General features: G+C 46.5%; 1 protein-coding gene across 1 annotated transcript in view; it reads left to right on the top strand.

Moving 5' to 3' along the window:
- The window catches only part of TXNDC16 (thioredoxin domain containing 16), a 44,239-nt gene extending 31,731 nt beyond the window's left edge, over window positions 1–12,508 (top strand). The window contains exons 16-20 of the mRNA XM_078384175.1: window positions 3,897–3,981; window positions 4,368–4,506; window positions 5,884–6,044; window positions 7,855–8,048; window positions 12,062–12,508. Of these exons, the coding sequence (XP_078240301.1) occupies window positions 3,897–3,981; window positions 4,368–4,506; window positions 5,884–6,044; window positions 7,855–8,048; window positions 12,062–12,360 (878 nt within the window). The 3' untranslated portion in view covers window positions 12,361–12,508. The remainder of the gene's footprint in view (window positions 1–3,896; window positions 3,982–4,367; window positions 4,507–5,883; window positions 6,045–7,854; window positions 8,049–12,061) is intronic.
- Window positions 12,509–15,105: the final 2,597 nt, after the last annotated feature.

The raw sequence follows: 15,105 nt of genomic DNA, 5'->3' as shown, positions 1-15,105 counted from the left end.
TCCTGCATGAGGCTCTGGGGCTTCCAAAGTAGACATGGTCTAGAGGGGCGGGGTATAAATTTAATGAATACTACTACTACTACTACTACTACTACTACTACTACTACTACTACTAATAATAATAATAATAATAATTAATAATAATAATAATAATAAAAGTGACGAGCAAAGGCTCTCTCTCCCCCGGGCTGCCCCCTCTGAAAAGTTAGGGTGAGCCCCTTGATTCAGGTGGCCCATGGGGAGAGACGGCCAGTCTGCAATCCAGAGGGCCCCCGGACCCCACCTGCATCTCCTTTATCCGGTGTAGTGCTGCGAGTCCTTGTTGTATAAGGTGAGACCCAGAGCTCCCTCCTGAGGATGCTTGGATTAATTAAATAATAGCCTTAACGACTTTGAAAGCCCCCCTCCCCTTGTAATTTCAGGTGAGGCTTTAAAAAGCAAGCTACGAACCCCCCATCATTCTTAAACATTTGCATTCCCCTTCCCAGTATTAAGGGGGGGGAGTTCTTTTCAGCCTCTTTTCCCAGAATGGGTGGCGTGAAAGCTTCAATACCCACCCTTACAGCAAGCAGAGGCTCCTTGGTGCTTGAGTAGACCTTGTCAGTCCCGGCTTCCTCGGAAGGGGGGACTGATGTGTTTGGTTCAGATCCGTCTGTGAGATTCTGGTGAGGTGCATTTTGCTACAGCATGAAAATGGAGTGGCTCTCCAGGGACACCAGCATAAATAAATCCCACCCCCAGGGAGATTCTACCTCATTCAACAGCAAGCTCCACCTTTACGTTAAGGGTGGGTTTGAAAGGCTACCTCCCTCCCACAACTCCAACCTGTTGCCTGAAGGAGCCAGGAGCCAGTATTGCAGTTTAGCAGGGTGGCTAAACTGCAGTACTGCAGCCACAACTCTGCTCGTGACTAGGGTTCAATCCCAGGTAGCTGGCTCGAGGTTCACTCAGCCTTCCAGCCTTCCAAGGTTGGTAAACTGAGCCCCCAGCTTGCTGGGAGCGGGGGCAAGATGCAGCCTGCCGAATTAACTTGTAAACTACCCACAGAGTGCTTTAAGCGCTACGGAGTGGTATATAAGCAGTAGGCTTTGCTTTTTTTAAAGGAGCTTTCCAGAGAAAAAAGGACAATGAACATCTGTTTGCTTAAGACTCGGAAACTGGTATATGAAAGGGTGGAAGGAAGCAGCTATCTCCCTTCTGGTGCCACTTCCAGAGATCAAATGCAGAAGCCTTTAACATATTCATATTCAGAGGAGGCGAGGGAGAGGGGAGATAAAGAAATTCTGAGTATTTGTGTGCAAAACTGAGATTTTCCAAGAAATAGGGTGCTTTTTAATTAATCAGTTTAAGCAGATATCTGCAACAGATTAGTGATTCTAGACTTGAGACTTTGTCAAGATCCAGTTATTAATCTGATTAAATTATTTTCATTTTTTATTAACCATTTTGAATTTAGAATAAGATTTTACTTTTTTTAATACAGTTGTTTTGAGCTTTTATTTTTCATTTTAAATTATGAGCTGGATTTTTTTTTGTTTTGAGTGAAAAACGGTGTGGGATGGGTGAATAATAATAATAATAATAATAATAATAATAATAATAATAATAATAATAATAATAATAATAATAATAATAATAATAATAATAATAATAATAATAATAATAATAATAATAATAATAATAATAAGGCAGAGGTGTATATGTAAAGGCGTGAGGGTTTCTTAAAAATCAGAAACATCGAATCATAGAATGATTGTGTGGGAAGGGGCCTCTAAGGCCATCCAGTCCAACCCCCCCCCTGCTCAAGGCAGGGATCGAACCCAAGCATACCTGATAGATGCTGGTCCGATTTTTGTCTTGAAGGCCTCCAGCATTGGAGCTCCATCTCCAGCATCAACCTCCCCTTGAGGTCATGGGTTCCATTGTCGTGCTGCTCGAACAGTTAAGAAGTTTTTCCTGAGAGTTGGCCGAAATCTGGCTTCCTGTCGCTTGAGCCCATTATTAGATGTCCTGCGCTCTCCGATGATCGAAAACAGATCCTGCCTCTCCTCTGTGTGATGCTCAAGTATTTGAAAAGTGCTGTATAGTTGGACAGGGTCATCAAAGTGACCAAAATGAATTTGACCCAACTCCGGGAAGCAGTGGAAGACAGGAGGGCCTGGCCTGCTCTGGTCCATGGGGTCACGAAGGGTGGGACATGACTAAACGACTAAACAACAACAACAACAACATCATATGTCATTAACCAGAAGGGAATGTGTTACCTGGAAGTTTGTAAACAGCCGGTGGTTTACATTGGAAAAGAAGAGTGGTTTGTTATCTCCCTTTGGGGAAAGAGCCCCCACGCCTGGCCAGACAGCCCTGGGTTGTTTGGATGGCAGCACCGGTCCGGGATCTTGGGCACAGATCTCAAGCCGTTTTTCTCCTCACCTCTTGCCTGAAATCAGAGCTTAGAAAAATCCTAGTGGCCTTGCTGACTGGAGTTGGGGAAGGGGAGGAGGGCCGGCTTCATGAAGTTATTATCCAGGGTTCATTTTTCTGAGCGATGCCTCAGATTTCTTTAACTGAAAACAGCCGAGAATGAGCCTGAGAACCTCAGCATGCAGAGGATTGATTGATTGATTGGATTTCTATCCCACCCATCTAGACCAAAAGTCTACTCTGGGTGGTTTACAAATTTAAAAAAACAATAAAACCAATAAATGTGTCTTCTAGATCCAAGGTGGCGAAAGTATAAGAAATTAAGATACGGCAGGAGGGAAAGCCTGCCCAAATAGCCAGGTTTTAAGTTTATTCCTGAAAACGCCCAGAGAGGGAGCCAGGCGGATCTCCATGGGAAAGTTGTTCCAAAGGTGAGGGGCCACCACCGAGAAGGCCCTGTTCCTTGTTAGGGACTTCTGCTCCTAAAGGTATCATAGCCATAAGAGTAATTTCATGCCGTCACGTTGACGCCAATCCCACTTTTTCTGGGTATGCAATTCTCAGAGGTGGTTGACTTGTCCTTTCTAGTGCCACTCTTGGGCCACTGTGCAGCTTGCCCAAGGCTACACAGGCTGTCACTTGCCTCCTGAGAGGGACAGTGGAGAATGGAACTCGCATTCTCTGGTTCTGCAGCCAGAGTTTCCAGCTCACTGAGCCTTTGTATTCCAACACATCTGGAGGGCACGGGCTTAGGAAGGGCTGACATGTATAGATTTATTCATTAGACCCTGCCGCATTTGCTTGTCTGACCTCTCATAGCTGTATGGATGTCTCTGTTGCAATCTGATGTATGCAGTAGGACCTCCAAATTTGTGGGAGCAGTCCTTGCTGATCCATTTATCCATAGTCTGAAAATAATAAAAAGACAAAAACTATAAATATACTGTATACAGTGGACCCTCTACTTAAGGAATTAATCTGTATTGGAATGGTGGCTGCAAGTCGAAAAGTCTGTAAGTTGAATCTCCATTGACCTACAATGCACTGAAAACCGATTAATCCCATAACCAGTGGTTTTTATTCTATTTTTATTCCATTTTGGTTTTTTTCTGGTCTGTAAGTCGATTCTCTGGCTGCAAGTCGAATCTAAATTTTGCAGCCAGAGAAGTCTGTAACTCAAAAAGTCTGTAAGTCGAGCCGTCTGTAAGTCGAGGGTCCACTGTATGTCTTAAGATAAAGTTACAAGAACTGGCCGCTAGAGGGAGCCAGACACCATGCTAAGTATGGTATTCACTATTAAAATACTTTTCCCATAATCTGTATTTTTCAGCATCCACAGGGGTCTTGGAACTGGTCCCGCGTGGATACGGAGGTGCTACTGTACTTGTAATCTCATGTATTTCACACTACTTATTTTGCTACGTTTGCTTACATTCACTGATAGCTATGTTTGCTTACATTCACTGTCTTGATAGCAAAAGAAGCCTTCACTGAAGTTGCAAGAGTCCTCAACGGAGATGTCATGATGGGGATCTACTGTGAAGAGGATGCCACCATTCTGTAGGTTCTTTCCCTCCTTGGTTTGGATTCTGCTTGGGGTGGCTTGGCTGGTTGTTGAATGCCTGGGCCAAGCATGACATGAACACTCCCTCTTACTTTTGTGCAAGAAAGAGTGTCTCACCACAGGCTTGTCTGTAACTATGCATTGAGTCGCCAGGAGCATATTTCTGCTCACCACTGGTGAGCTACCATGTCCATGTGTAGAACCCTCTGCTTTGTTCTAGAGAAGGAAAGGGTTTTCACACGGAGGGAAGGCTGGGAAAGAATCTTCCCTGAGAACCTGTACATGTAATCAATGGGTCAATCAATTAAACCCACTTGCCCGTGGCTTTAATAGGGTGATAACGGATTTTTTTTGAAAATGTGCCTTTTTCTGTTCTCCGCAGCTCCCAAAATTACAATCTGCCCCTTCCAGGACTAGTGCTGGTGAAGTCTGAAACCCAGAAGAGGCACCATATCTCCCTCTCAGAGTACAGCCCGGGGCACATTATTGAATCCATCCGCCGTGGCTTACTGGACGTGTTTGTGAGTGTTGTTTCTTTTTCTGCTCCGAAGAAAATGTGACTTATCTCTTGGGTTTGCCAAAGAACTGGCTGAGTGGGAGAAGACAGATCCCACTCGCCATGCGAGTCAGATGATTCTGGGACCTGTTGGAACCTCTTGGAGCACTATAAGTAGGCTGGATAGTTCACTGGGTTGGGTCCCTGGCTGTGGAGCCAGAGGTTGGGAATTCGAGTTCCGACAGTGCCTCCTCAAGGAAGAACCAGCCTGCGTGGCCTTGGGCCAGCTGCACAGTGTGACTGACCCCAGAGCCACTCAAGGAGAAAGCAAGAGCAAGCCACATTTGGAGATTCTAACCCTAGGAAACCCTGGAAGAGTTCACCATAAGTTAGTGGCCGACACACAATAATTAGGTAGGGGATTTTCATGTTTTAGGGCCTTCCAGCCCCACAGGCCACCTAGAATCCCCTCAGGCAGACTTCTGGGGCTGGAAGAGAAGAAAGAAGAAACCCAAGGGAGGTCTTACCACCACCGTTGTCGGCTTCACTACACATGCTTCGTCTGGGAAGTGAAAAGGGACAGCCGCACAGCCTCACTCATGGCTCGTTGGGAGGCTGCTGTATTTTTCCATGTATAAGACTCTCCATGTATAAGACGCCCTCCACTTTTCTAACCCAAAATTAAGAAATCCAAGTGGGGCTTAGCAAGTGTAGGGGGAAAAGGATCAAAGTGCTGCAAGAACAATTTGATCCCTGCTTTCCCCTCCACTTGTTTTTGTACTCTCCTTGGCTTACTTCCGTGTATAAGACTACCCTCAATTTTTAGTCTAATATTTTTTAGATAGTCTTATACAAGGGATGTGGTGGCATTGTGGGCTAAACTGCAGAAGCCTTTGTGTGCTGCAGGGTCAGAAGACCAGCAGTCGTAAGATCGAATCCACGCGACGGAGTGAGCTCTCGTTGCTTTGTCCCAGCTCCTCGCCAACCTAGCAGTTCGACAGCATGCAAATGCAAGTAGATAAATAGGGACCACCTCGGTGGGAAAGTCATGGCATTCCATGTCTAGTCACACTGGCCACGTGACTGCGGAAACGGTCTTTGGACAAACACTGGCTCTACGGCTTGGAAATGGGGATGAGCACCGCCCCCTAGAGTCGAACACGACTGACTAAATGTCAAGGGGAATCTTTACCTTTACCAATAGTCTTATACACGGAAAAATACAGTAATTCATTGAGAAGCTTCCTGTATAGAATCCAAGGGCTGGTGAGATCATAGTAAGATTATTATCAAGAGTTAACGCTTGCCATCTCTCCTTGCCGTGTAGCTATGAAAACGGCAAGCATCTGTCACCATTTTTTCTGTACTTAAATTCACCACATTTCTTTTTCTCTTCTCCCAGCCGGAAATCACCGTGGGAAACCTCCCGGCTTACTTCCAGCGGGCGAAACCCCTGCTCATGTTGTACAGTGATGGGCCTTTGGGGGAAAGGGTCGCGGGGGAAATGAGGCGCGTGGCGGAAGGTGAACACCGGGAGGACTTCGTTGCCTGCTGGCTTAACCTGTAAGCACACTGGGAGGTGCCCATGCTAACTTCCCTTGAGAGACAAGAGGGGCAGAATGTGGGATTCTCGATTTCCAACTGGTTTGCTTGAGTGGGAGTTTTGTATCTCTGCACTAGTTCTGTCCTAGGAAATGTTAGCCAGCCTCATTTTCAAGTAAGGTTTAAACAATGAGATTTTATTCCATGCTGTAACTGATGTATCTTCTGTTTTCCAACTGAGCCTGGAGGGGACTAGTAATTATCTGTAACTTCTTACCTTTGTTTAATAAGTAGTGTAACTATTAGTTGTTAAGGACTAGTGTAACTAGTAGTTTCAAAGTTACTTTTTAGGTGTAACACTGACGTGGTCGAAATGCAATGACCATTTTGGTTTTTTTATTTCCAAATGTTTCTTTTAAAGAGCAACTTTAGACCCAACAGGACAGGAATTTTTCAAGTTTTATGCCATTCTCTGGGGGAATTGGAGAGTACGGCCCTACACGTTCTCGGCCTGTTGGTAACAACAATGCAATTTGTTAGTAAAGACAAAGTGACAGATTCCTTGCATGATTAACCTTAATGATGACGGGAATCTGGCTGAACAACTGCCGCATCTTGAATAAAAGCAGAGGAGGCTTGAATTTCGGTCAGTTTTCAAATTCACTCATTTAGAACAGTTAGGATCAGCTGCACGATGGTGAACCATAGAATTATAGAATACAGTGGTGCCTCGCCTAATGACGATAATCCGTTCCAGGAAAATCACCGTTAAGCAGAAACATTGTAAAGCGAAAATAAAAATCCCATTGAAATGCATTGAAACCTGTTCAATGCGTTCCAATGGGGTAAAAACTCACCGTCCAGCGAAGATCCTCCATACGGCGGCCATTTTCGCTGCCTGTATACCGAGGAATCCGTCCCTAAACACAGCGGGGATCCATTTTAATCACCCAGCGGCCATTTTGAAACCGCCAGTCAGCTGTTCAAAAAATGTCATTTTGCGAAGAATCGGTTCCCGAAGCAGGGAACCAATCATCGCAAAGCGAAATTCCTCCATTTAGGAGAAAGATCATCATTAAGCGGATTCATCGTAATGCGGAGCAATCGTAAAGTGAGGCACCACTGTAATTGAGTTGGAAGGGGCCTATAGGATCATCAAGTCCAAACCCCTGCTCAACGGAAAAACCCAAATCAAAGGATATCTGACAAGAGGGTGGTCCAAGTTTCTCTTGAGTGCCTCCAGCGTTGGAACACTCGTTGCCTACAAGGTAAATTGGTTCCATTGTCATACTGCTCTAACAGTAAAGAATATTTTTTTCCTGATATTCAGCTAAAATCTGGCTTCCTGTTGCTTGAGCTCATTATTACGTGTCCTGCACTCTTGGATGATTGGGAACAGATCCTGCCCCTCCTCTCTATGGCTATCTTTCATGTATTTGAAAAGTGCTCTCCTATCTCCCCTCAGTCTTCTTTTCTTGAGGCAAAACATGCACACTTCTTTCAGTCATCGTGAACCGATTCGAGAAAAGTGGGTGCATTTATCCCACTCTTTGGGTTTGCTTCCAGTGTATATGAAATTTCAACATTGTATTGTGTTTCGTAATCCGAGTAGTTCGGTTATAATGAGAATGTATCATTTTCAGAATCCAGGGCAAACACCCTGACCATCATTCTTTTGCCGTTCAAAGCAAACCGGAATACTTCTCGGCGCGGATGTACTTGACAAGGATCTCGGTTCGAGCTCTTTTTCAACGATAACAACCTGCTTCCATTTTCCTAGACCGCGTTGCTCCTGATCTGCTGTTTTGTTTTGTTTTCTTTTCAAATGCAGCAAGAACACCCCGGTGGGCTGGGGAATCCTGAAGGCCTATTTTGGAAGCCCTCTCCCACCTTTGCCTCTCCTCCTCTGGATCAACCTCCATTCTGGAGGCGAGGTGTTTGTTTTCCCGTCGGATCGATCTCTTTCTGAACCCAACATCCTAGCTTGGGTCAAGAAGCTGGAGTCTGGCCAAGAAGCTCTGGGCGGTAAGCGTGCAGCGGCTGGCCCCTTATCCTAAGAGTCGGTTGGCCTCTCCCTTTTCTCATGTTCTGTCCTTCCGACACCCTCAGGGTAGAGGTTGAACCAAACAAGTACAAATAGTGCTGGGTCATGAAACGCCTCGGAGTTTTCCAAACCGGGTTTATGTATTTGGCAGAGTGCTCTGTTTGCAGTATCTGAGCACGAAGTTTCTCTTAAATCGCTGCCGGCATCTGGCGGCTCCTCCAACTTATTGAGAACTTGGCTTCTTTCATGGGAAAATTAGGTCCACCCGGGGAAATTTTAACTCCTCACCCACAGCTGAAGAAGAGGCTATGGAGGTCATCAAAACCAGTCGCCAAGGAGGGGAAATGGGGGTGTGAGTTCAGGTGCTGACACTCCTTGCAGAAATGGGTGAATCCCTGAGTGAAAGGGATCACGTGGATTTGCTTTTTGCATCTGAGAGGAAAAAGAAAAGTAAACCACGCCGGCCATAACGTAGAATCGAGAAATGTCCCACTCACACAGCAGCCCCTTGTGCTAATCCCACAACCAAGCAGCATTGCGCTCCCAAGTTTCTAGTCCTTAAACTTCAACAGGTCCCAGTGAACTGCGGGGTATGAAAGCTTTGGCCCAGTAAAATATGTGAAGTCTTTAAGGTATGGTGGCTTTGGTGTAACAGGTTCCTTACCCGTTACATTTGTGTAACGGGTTCATTACACAAATGTAACCGTGTACGATGCAACAGGGGATGACCGCTAGTTAACGAGTTGCTCATGCTTCTATCCCTCATTGTGCCAACTCACACAGCTGGCACAAAGGAGGGATGTAAATGGCAACTTGAAAAGAAAAAGCAAAAGCTGTGTGGTCCTTGTACACAATCCAAAGGCAAGGGTATCTTTTTTTAATCATCATCTGCCATCAAGTGAATTCTGATCCGTGGTGACCCTTTTCAAGGTTTTCCAGGTAGAAGAATTCCCTTCTTCTGGGGTGTCCTGGGACTGTGCAGCTGGCCCAAGGCCACACGGGCTGGTTCTTCTCCCTGGAGGCCCAGTGGGGGGGATCGAACTCCCAACCTCTGGCTCTACTAAACCACTGAGCTATCCAGCCAGGTACCTTTATTAGACCACTAAAACACTGCTGGATAGTTCAGGGCGTTAGGTATCCAGCTGTGGACCCAGAGGTTAGGCGTTCAGTTCCTCACTGGGCTTCCTTGAACGGGGCTGGACTGGATGACCCACAGGGTCCCTTCCCATTCTGCAGTCCTAAGGTTATTAAACGAACGTTAGTTTTCGATCTGGTACTTCGCCAGGCTGGGCGTCAGGGATCTGTGGCTGAGGCAGAAAGAAACATAACGGTTCTGAAAAATCATGAGAAGATGTGTGGGCCAGGTTCTGTTGTTAAAAGCGAGTTTCAAACTGAACCTGTCAAAGGTGCACATTTCAGATCTGATCTATGCCATTGCTTGACTTACTGAGTATTCAAACCGTCAAATATACAGTCATGGTTGGATAAAGTTACTGTTGTAGTAAGCAGCTGGTGACCAGTAATAAGGGAGAAATGAAGTCTCTCCTGGATAAGATGGTAGAAAGGAAAGTTTTGATCATGGGACGAAAGTTTAAGGGAAATGAGAAATTTAGCATGATTTAACCACAAGAGGGTGATGGAACATCAGGCTTTCTTACTGTGCACAGAGAAAGGTGAGGTTTTATTAGTTCGAATTCTCACTTTAAGAGTGCCATTCTTACATCTGTTCAGAGCTTGGAAAAGTTACTTTTATGATGAGAACTTCTGGGCGAATTCCCCAACCGACATGCCATGGATCACAAACAACAACTGGATTACTTCTTACAAAATGTTCCGCCAGCAGCCATGTTGGCTAGGGGATTCTAGGAGGCAATAAAGTAACTTTTCCAGGCTTTCTATCTGTTCAAATGATGCTCCTAATGAAGTGCTTAATTAGGTGTTTTAATTAAAGATGGGTCGAATGGGGAGAAAGCTAGTAATGGATACATTTAACTGTTGCTTCTGCTTTACTGAATCTCCTGCACTTAATTCAGGTGGCTTTGGGGATTTCCCTTTCGCTTCTCAAATTATTGGAACTGAAAAGTGAAGTAGGGCAAAAATATGAGAATCCCAGAATCATCGAATAACAGAGTTGGAAGGGGCCTATAAAGCCCTCAAATCCATCCCTCTGCTCAATACTCGAATCCAAGTCAAACCAGATCTGACAGATGTTTATCTGATTTTCTCTTGAATGCCTCCAGTGCTGGAGCGCTCACCACCTCCCAGAATCATCGGTTCCATTGTCGTACTGCTCTCCCATGTAGGACTACCTTTCAAGTCTTTGAAAAGTGTTCCCCTCAGTGTTCTTTTCTCAAGTCTAAACACACCTAAACCACCTTTTGGGGGAGTGACTCTCACCGCGAAGAGCGAGGCTCGCAGCTTGGGGGTCCATCTGGATCCGGCGCTCACCATGGAAACCCAGCTGGCGTCTGGTCCGCTCCGCCTACAGTGGTGCCTCGCTAGACAGTTACCCTGCATGACAGTTTTTTCGCTAGACATTGATTTTTTGCGATCGCTATAGCAATTTGCAAAACAGTGAATCCTATGGGGGGAATTTTGCTGGACAATGTTTGGTTCCTGCTTTGCAAACTGATTTTCACTAGATGACGATTTGCTTTTCGCTAGACAACGATTTCGCTAGACAGTGATTTCAGTGGAACGGAATATCATTGTCTAGCGAGGCACCACTGTATTTCCATCTGTGGCAGATTGCCTATCTTGATGTTGGGGCGCTCACCACTCTGGTCCATGTGCTTGTAATCTCAAGATTAGAGTACTGCAATGCGCTCTACATGGGGCTACCTTTGAGATTGATGCGGAAGCTTCAAGTGGTGCAGAATGCGGCCGACAGACTTCTCAGTGGGATGAGAAAATATCAGGATATTTCCCCCACTCTGGCCGCCTTGCATTGGCTGCCCGTTTGTTTCCGCATTGATTTCAAAGTGTTAATGATCACATATAAAGCCCTAAATGGTTTAGGACCTCGATATCTGGCGGAACGCCTCCTCCCACCTAGATTTACATGAATCACTCATTCTAGCCAGGAAGAGCGGCTGAGGAGCCTAACGCCGAAGGAGGCCCAGAGAGAAAGAACAAGAAACCAGGCCTTCTCGCCAGCAGCCCCTCAACTCTGGAACAGTCTGCCCCAAGAGATCTGTCTGGCTCCCTCGCTGCATGTTTTTAAGAGCCAACTTAAGACCTTGCTCTTTAGACAGGCTTTCCTTTCTGTCATCACTTGAATATTTTTTTCCCATCTTGAACTATATTACTACTGTTGTTTTTTATTTTATCATATTGTTTTAATTTTATCTATTATTGTCGGTCGCGCAGAGTAGACTTCAGTCTAGATGGGTGGGGTATACATTTAATAAACAAACAAACAAACTTGCCACCTACAAAATGCAACTTATCTACTCTTTGCTGCTTCTCAAAGTCACACCACTGCAACTTTTTGTACAACCTTTCTGTGATGATCCCTATGGCAATGTCATCATTACAAAATAGGTGGTGTGTGTCTCTGTGTGTGTGTCTTATCAAGTCACATCTGACCCACAGTGATCCTAATAGTGCCACCTCCCCATGGGGAGTTCCCATGGGGGAAGCGGAGATTTGAACTCGGGCCCTTCTTCCAATTGAAGAAGTGCCGGCTCGTGGGGAACACCAGAGAGCCTCTGTGCGCCGCTCACGGGCTCCCCAAACGCTGGAGGAAACAAGCTGCTGGTCTAGATCACAAAGATTGGGGGCCGTGAACATAGAGAGCTTCGTTTGCCAGAATTCCCTGGCAGAATTGGAGTGACAGACCAAAACATAGGGAGCGCTAAAAGTAGGATTCTGGGCCTCGTCGTCCACAGACTCAAATGTTTCCCATCTCTGTTTCTTATGTCCTTGGGGAGCCTCTGGCCACCAGAGCAAACCGCCGGTTGACTTGTCTCTCTGCTTTCTTCCTTCTCTGCAGCTACTCTCTCTGGGGAGGAATGGAGGCCACGGCTTCCCGCCTATGACTTCCTGAGAAAGATGGCGCCCACACTGCCAGAATTTACGATTTACAGCGGAGGGAGCATCCGTAGCCACCGGGAGGAGCTGGAGGTCTCCCGAGGAAACCAGGCGAGGGCCCCCACGAAGAAGGGGCCCACGGAAGGAGGTGCCACGGAGGCCGAAGCGGAGAAAGAGCCACCGAGGGGAGGGGACTTGCGAGGGACGGCTCCTCGGCTGGGCGTCAGGGAGAAGCAGACCAAGCGCCACGCGGAGCTGTGACGCTCCCCAGGAACGCCACGTCCACGGATGGTTCTGACAGCCGGAGTCAGGGAGGCGGGAGGCCTCCTCCCAGCTCCGTCGCCTTTCCTTCATCGGCTGGGGAATGTCGAGAGACGAAGCTCCCCGTTCTTTAAAATGTGCCGGACCGACAGAGCTGAATAATTCTTGGCCGTGGAAGATATCGGACGGCCGTCGTGACTGGAAGAACAGGAATATGAGAGACCGGATGGGAAGGAGTTAGACGGGCATGAAGAGGAACGGCTGGGAGAAAAAAAATATTGGGATCTTGATGTAGATTTTCTGAGTATGTGCGTGTGTAAATGTGTAGAACAACAACAACAAGCTAATAGTGATACGACATTTTAAGTACGCATGTGCCTGCAGGACGTAAAGGTATTGGCAATTTGTGATTTTTTTAAAGCTCTCAATGAATCTATTCTTAAGGGATGCTCAACCTCTTGCTGCATAGGAGAAGCAAAAAAGCCAAGCAAAGCGTTTAGCAGAAAACACCAGTTTTATATTGCGGTTGCATCTGCCCCTGTGTTTTTTTTTGCTGACGTAGTCATGCGTGACCTGACTCCGGTCTGTTTCCTCAACTGGGCAACCTGTAGATGAGTTGGACTGCCACACCTCCCGTTTTCGTCAGGCACCACGATCAGTGATCATGCTTTGTGGTGGGGGCACTGGTCTAATGCCAAAGCTGGCTGTGGATGATGGAAGCCGTAGTCCAGCACATCTGGAGGACACCTAGAGGAGGCAGGCTGTCATGTGATGGAACTTTTTAATATGTAACACATGATACGAATGAGGTGAATGAGGATTATACATCTTCATGTTCAGGTGTGCTTTTATTTATTATAATTGTTATGTGCCATCAAGCACTCTCCAACATGTCCTGGGCTCAACAGTCTTGCTCAGCTCCTGTGGGTTCCTTTAGGGCAGTGGTCCCCAACTTTGGGCCTCCAGATGTTCTTGGACTACAACTCCCAGAAGCCTTCACCACCAGCCATACTGGCCAGGATTTCTGGGAGTTGAAGTCCAAGAACATCTGGAGGCCCCAAGGTTGGGAAACTATGCTTTAGGGAATCTTTCCCTCTCGTATTGGGTCCTCCTCTTTTCCTGCTGCCCTCCGCTTTTCCCGGCCTGATTGTCTTTTCCAGGGAATGCTGCCTTCTCCTGAGGTGCCCAAAAGACGTATTATAATAAAAGATCTAAAAGTCCAGAGTTGCATTTCAAATGTTCGCTGCATTTTACAATGTAAGTGCTTTCTGAGTTGGCTGAAGAAGGCATAGATGTCAAAGCAGGAGTCCAGATTTTGGCCCGGCTGGGATTCTGTATGCCTGCCCAGGCTACTAGACTGTTGGTCTACTGCCACAACTGACCCTGTGGCATCCTGTAGCTGCATTTATACTGCTGTACCACAGAGCAGAATTAGGGACGTGGTGGCGCTGCAGATTAAACTGCAGAAGCTTCTTTGGTGCAAGGTCAGAAGACCTGCGGTTGTAAGATCGAATCCATCGCTTGTTCCAGCTCCTGCCAACCTAGCCGTTTGAAAGCATGTAAAAATTAGAGTAGATAAATAGGTACCACCTCAGTGGGAAGGTCAGGGCATTCCGTGTCTAGTCGCACTGGCCACATGACCACAGAAACGGTCTTTGGACAAACGCTGGCTCTACAGCTTGGAGACAGGGATGAGCACCAAGCCCTAGAGTCGGACACGACGGGACTAAATGTCAAGGGCAACGTTTACCTTTAAGTAATAGCTAGCTCTGAAAGTAAAAGTCTATGATGAAAGTCTAGAAATAATGACAAGCAGATAAGAACGGGAGTGAGCAATAGCGAGGACTACATTTCCCAAGGCGCTATACGCCGCCCAAGTGGCTGCACTTTCTGACTTTGCTCACAGGAAGAAAACATTTTAAATTACCTTAACTTTAAACAGGGATTTGGGGACTCAATCATGATTGTTAAAAAAAATATGCCTGAAAAGATGGGTCTTCATCTGTTGACAGAAGGATGAATATCCACCACATTATTTTCAGGTATATGTGGGTACCTAACCGTGGGCTAGTGGGACGTGGTGGCGCTGCGGGCTAAACTGCAGAAGCCTGTGCTGCAGGGTCAGAAGACCAAGCAGTCGTAAGATCGAATCCACGCGACGGAGTGAGCTCCCGTCGCTTGTCCCAGCTCCCGCCAACCTAGCGGTTCGAAAGCATGCAAATGCAAGTAGATAAATAGGGACCACCTCAGTGGGAAGGTAACAGCATTCCGTGCCTAAGTCGCGCTGGCCATGTGACCACAAAACGCTGGCTCTATGGCTTGGAAACGGGGATGAGCACCGCCCCCTAGAGTCGAATACGACTGGACAAAAATTGTCAAGGGGAACCTTTACCTTTACCTTTAACCGTGGGCTGCCTTCAACACGTTCACAGCCAGTGGTTACAAATGAAAAAAAAAGTGTTGCAAAGTGTTGTAAATGCCTACACCAAGTTCTTGACTAGCGGAAAGTTGCCAGTAAGAAACGGTCTTCGGACAAACACTGGCTCTACGGCTTGGAAACGGGGATGAGCACCGCGCCCTAGAGTCAGACACGACTGGACTAAATGTCAAGGGGAACCTTAACCTTTACCACAGAGCCTGCTTCTTATCGAGAGCTGTGGGGAGACAGTGGGTGCTCATTTTATGGTACTTGAATTCTCATGCAATATGATTTTTTAAAAATGGCCTTGTGCAAGCAATTAGGTC

The sequence above is a fragment of the Pogona vitticeps genome, chromosome 1 (assembly GCF_051106095.1).
Source record: "Pogona vitticeps strain Pit_001003342236 chromosome 1, PviZW2.1, whole genome shotgun sequence".
Lineage (NCBI taxonomy): Eukaryota > Metazoa > Chordata > Lepidosauria > Squamata > Agamidae > Pogona > Pogona vitticeps.
This window is presented reverse-complemented; position numbering and strand designations above follow the sequence as displayed.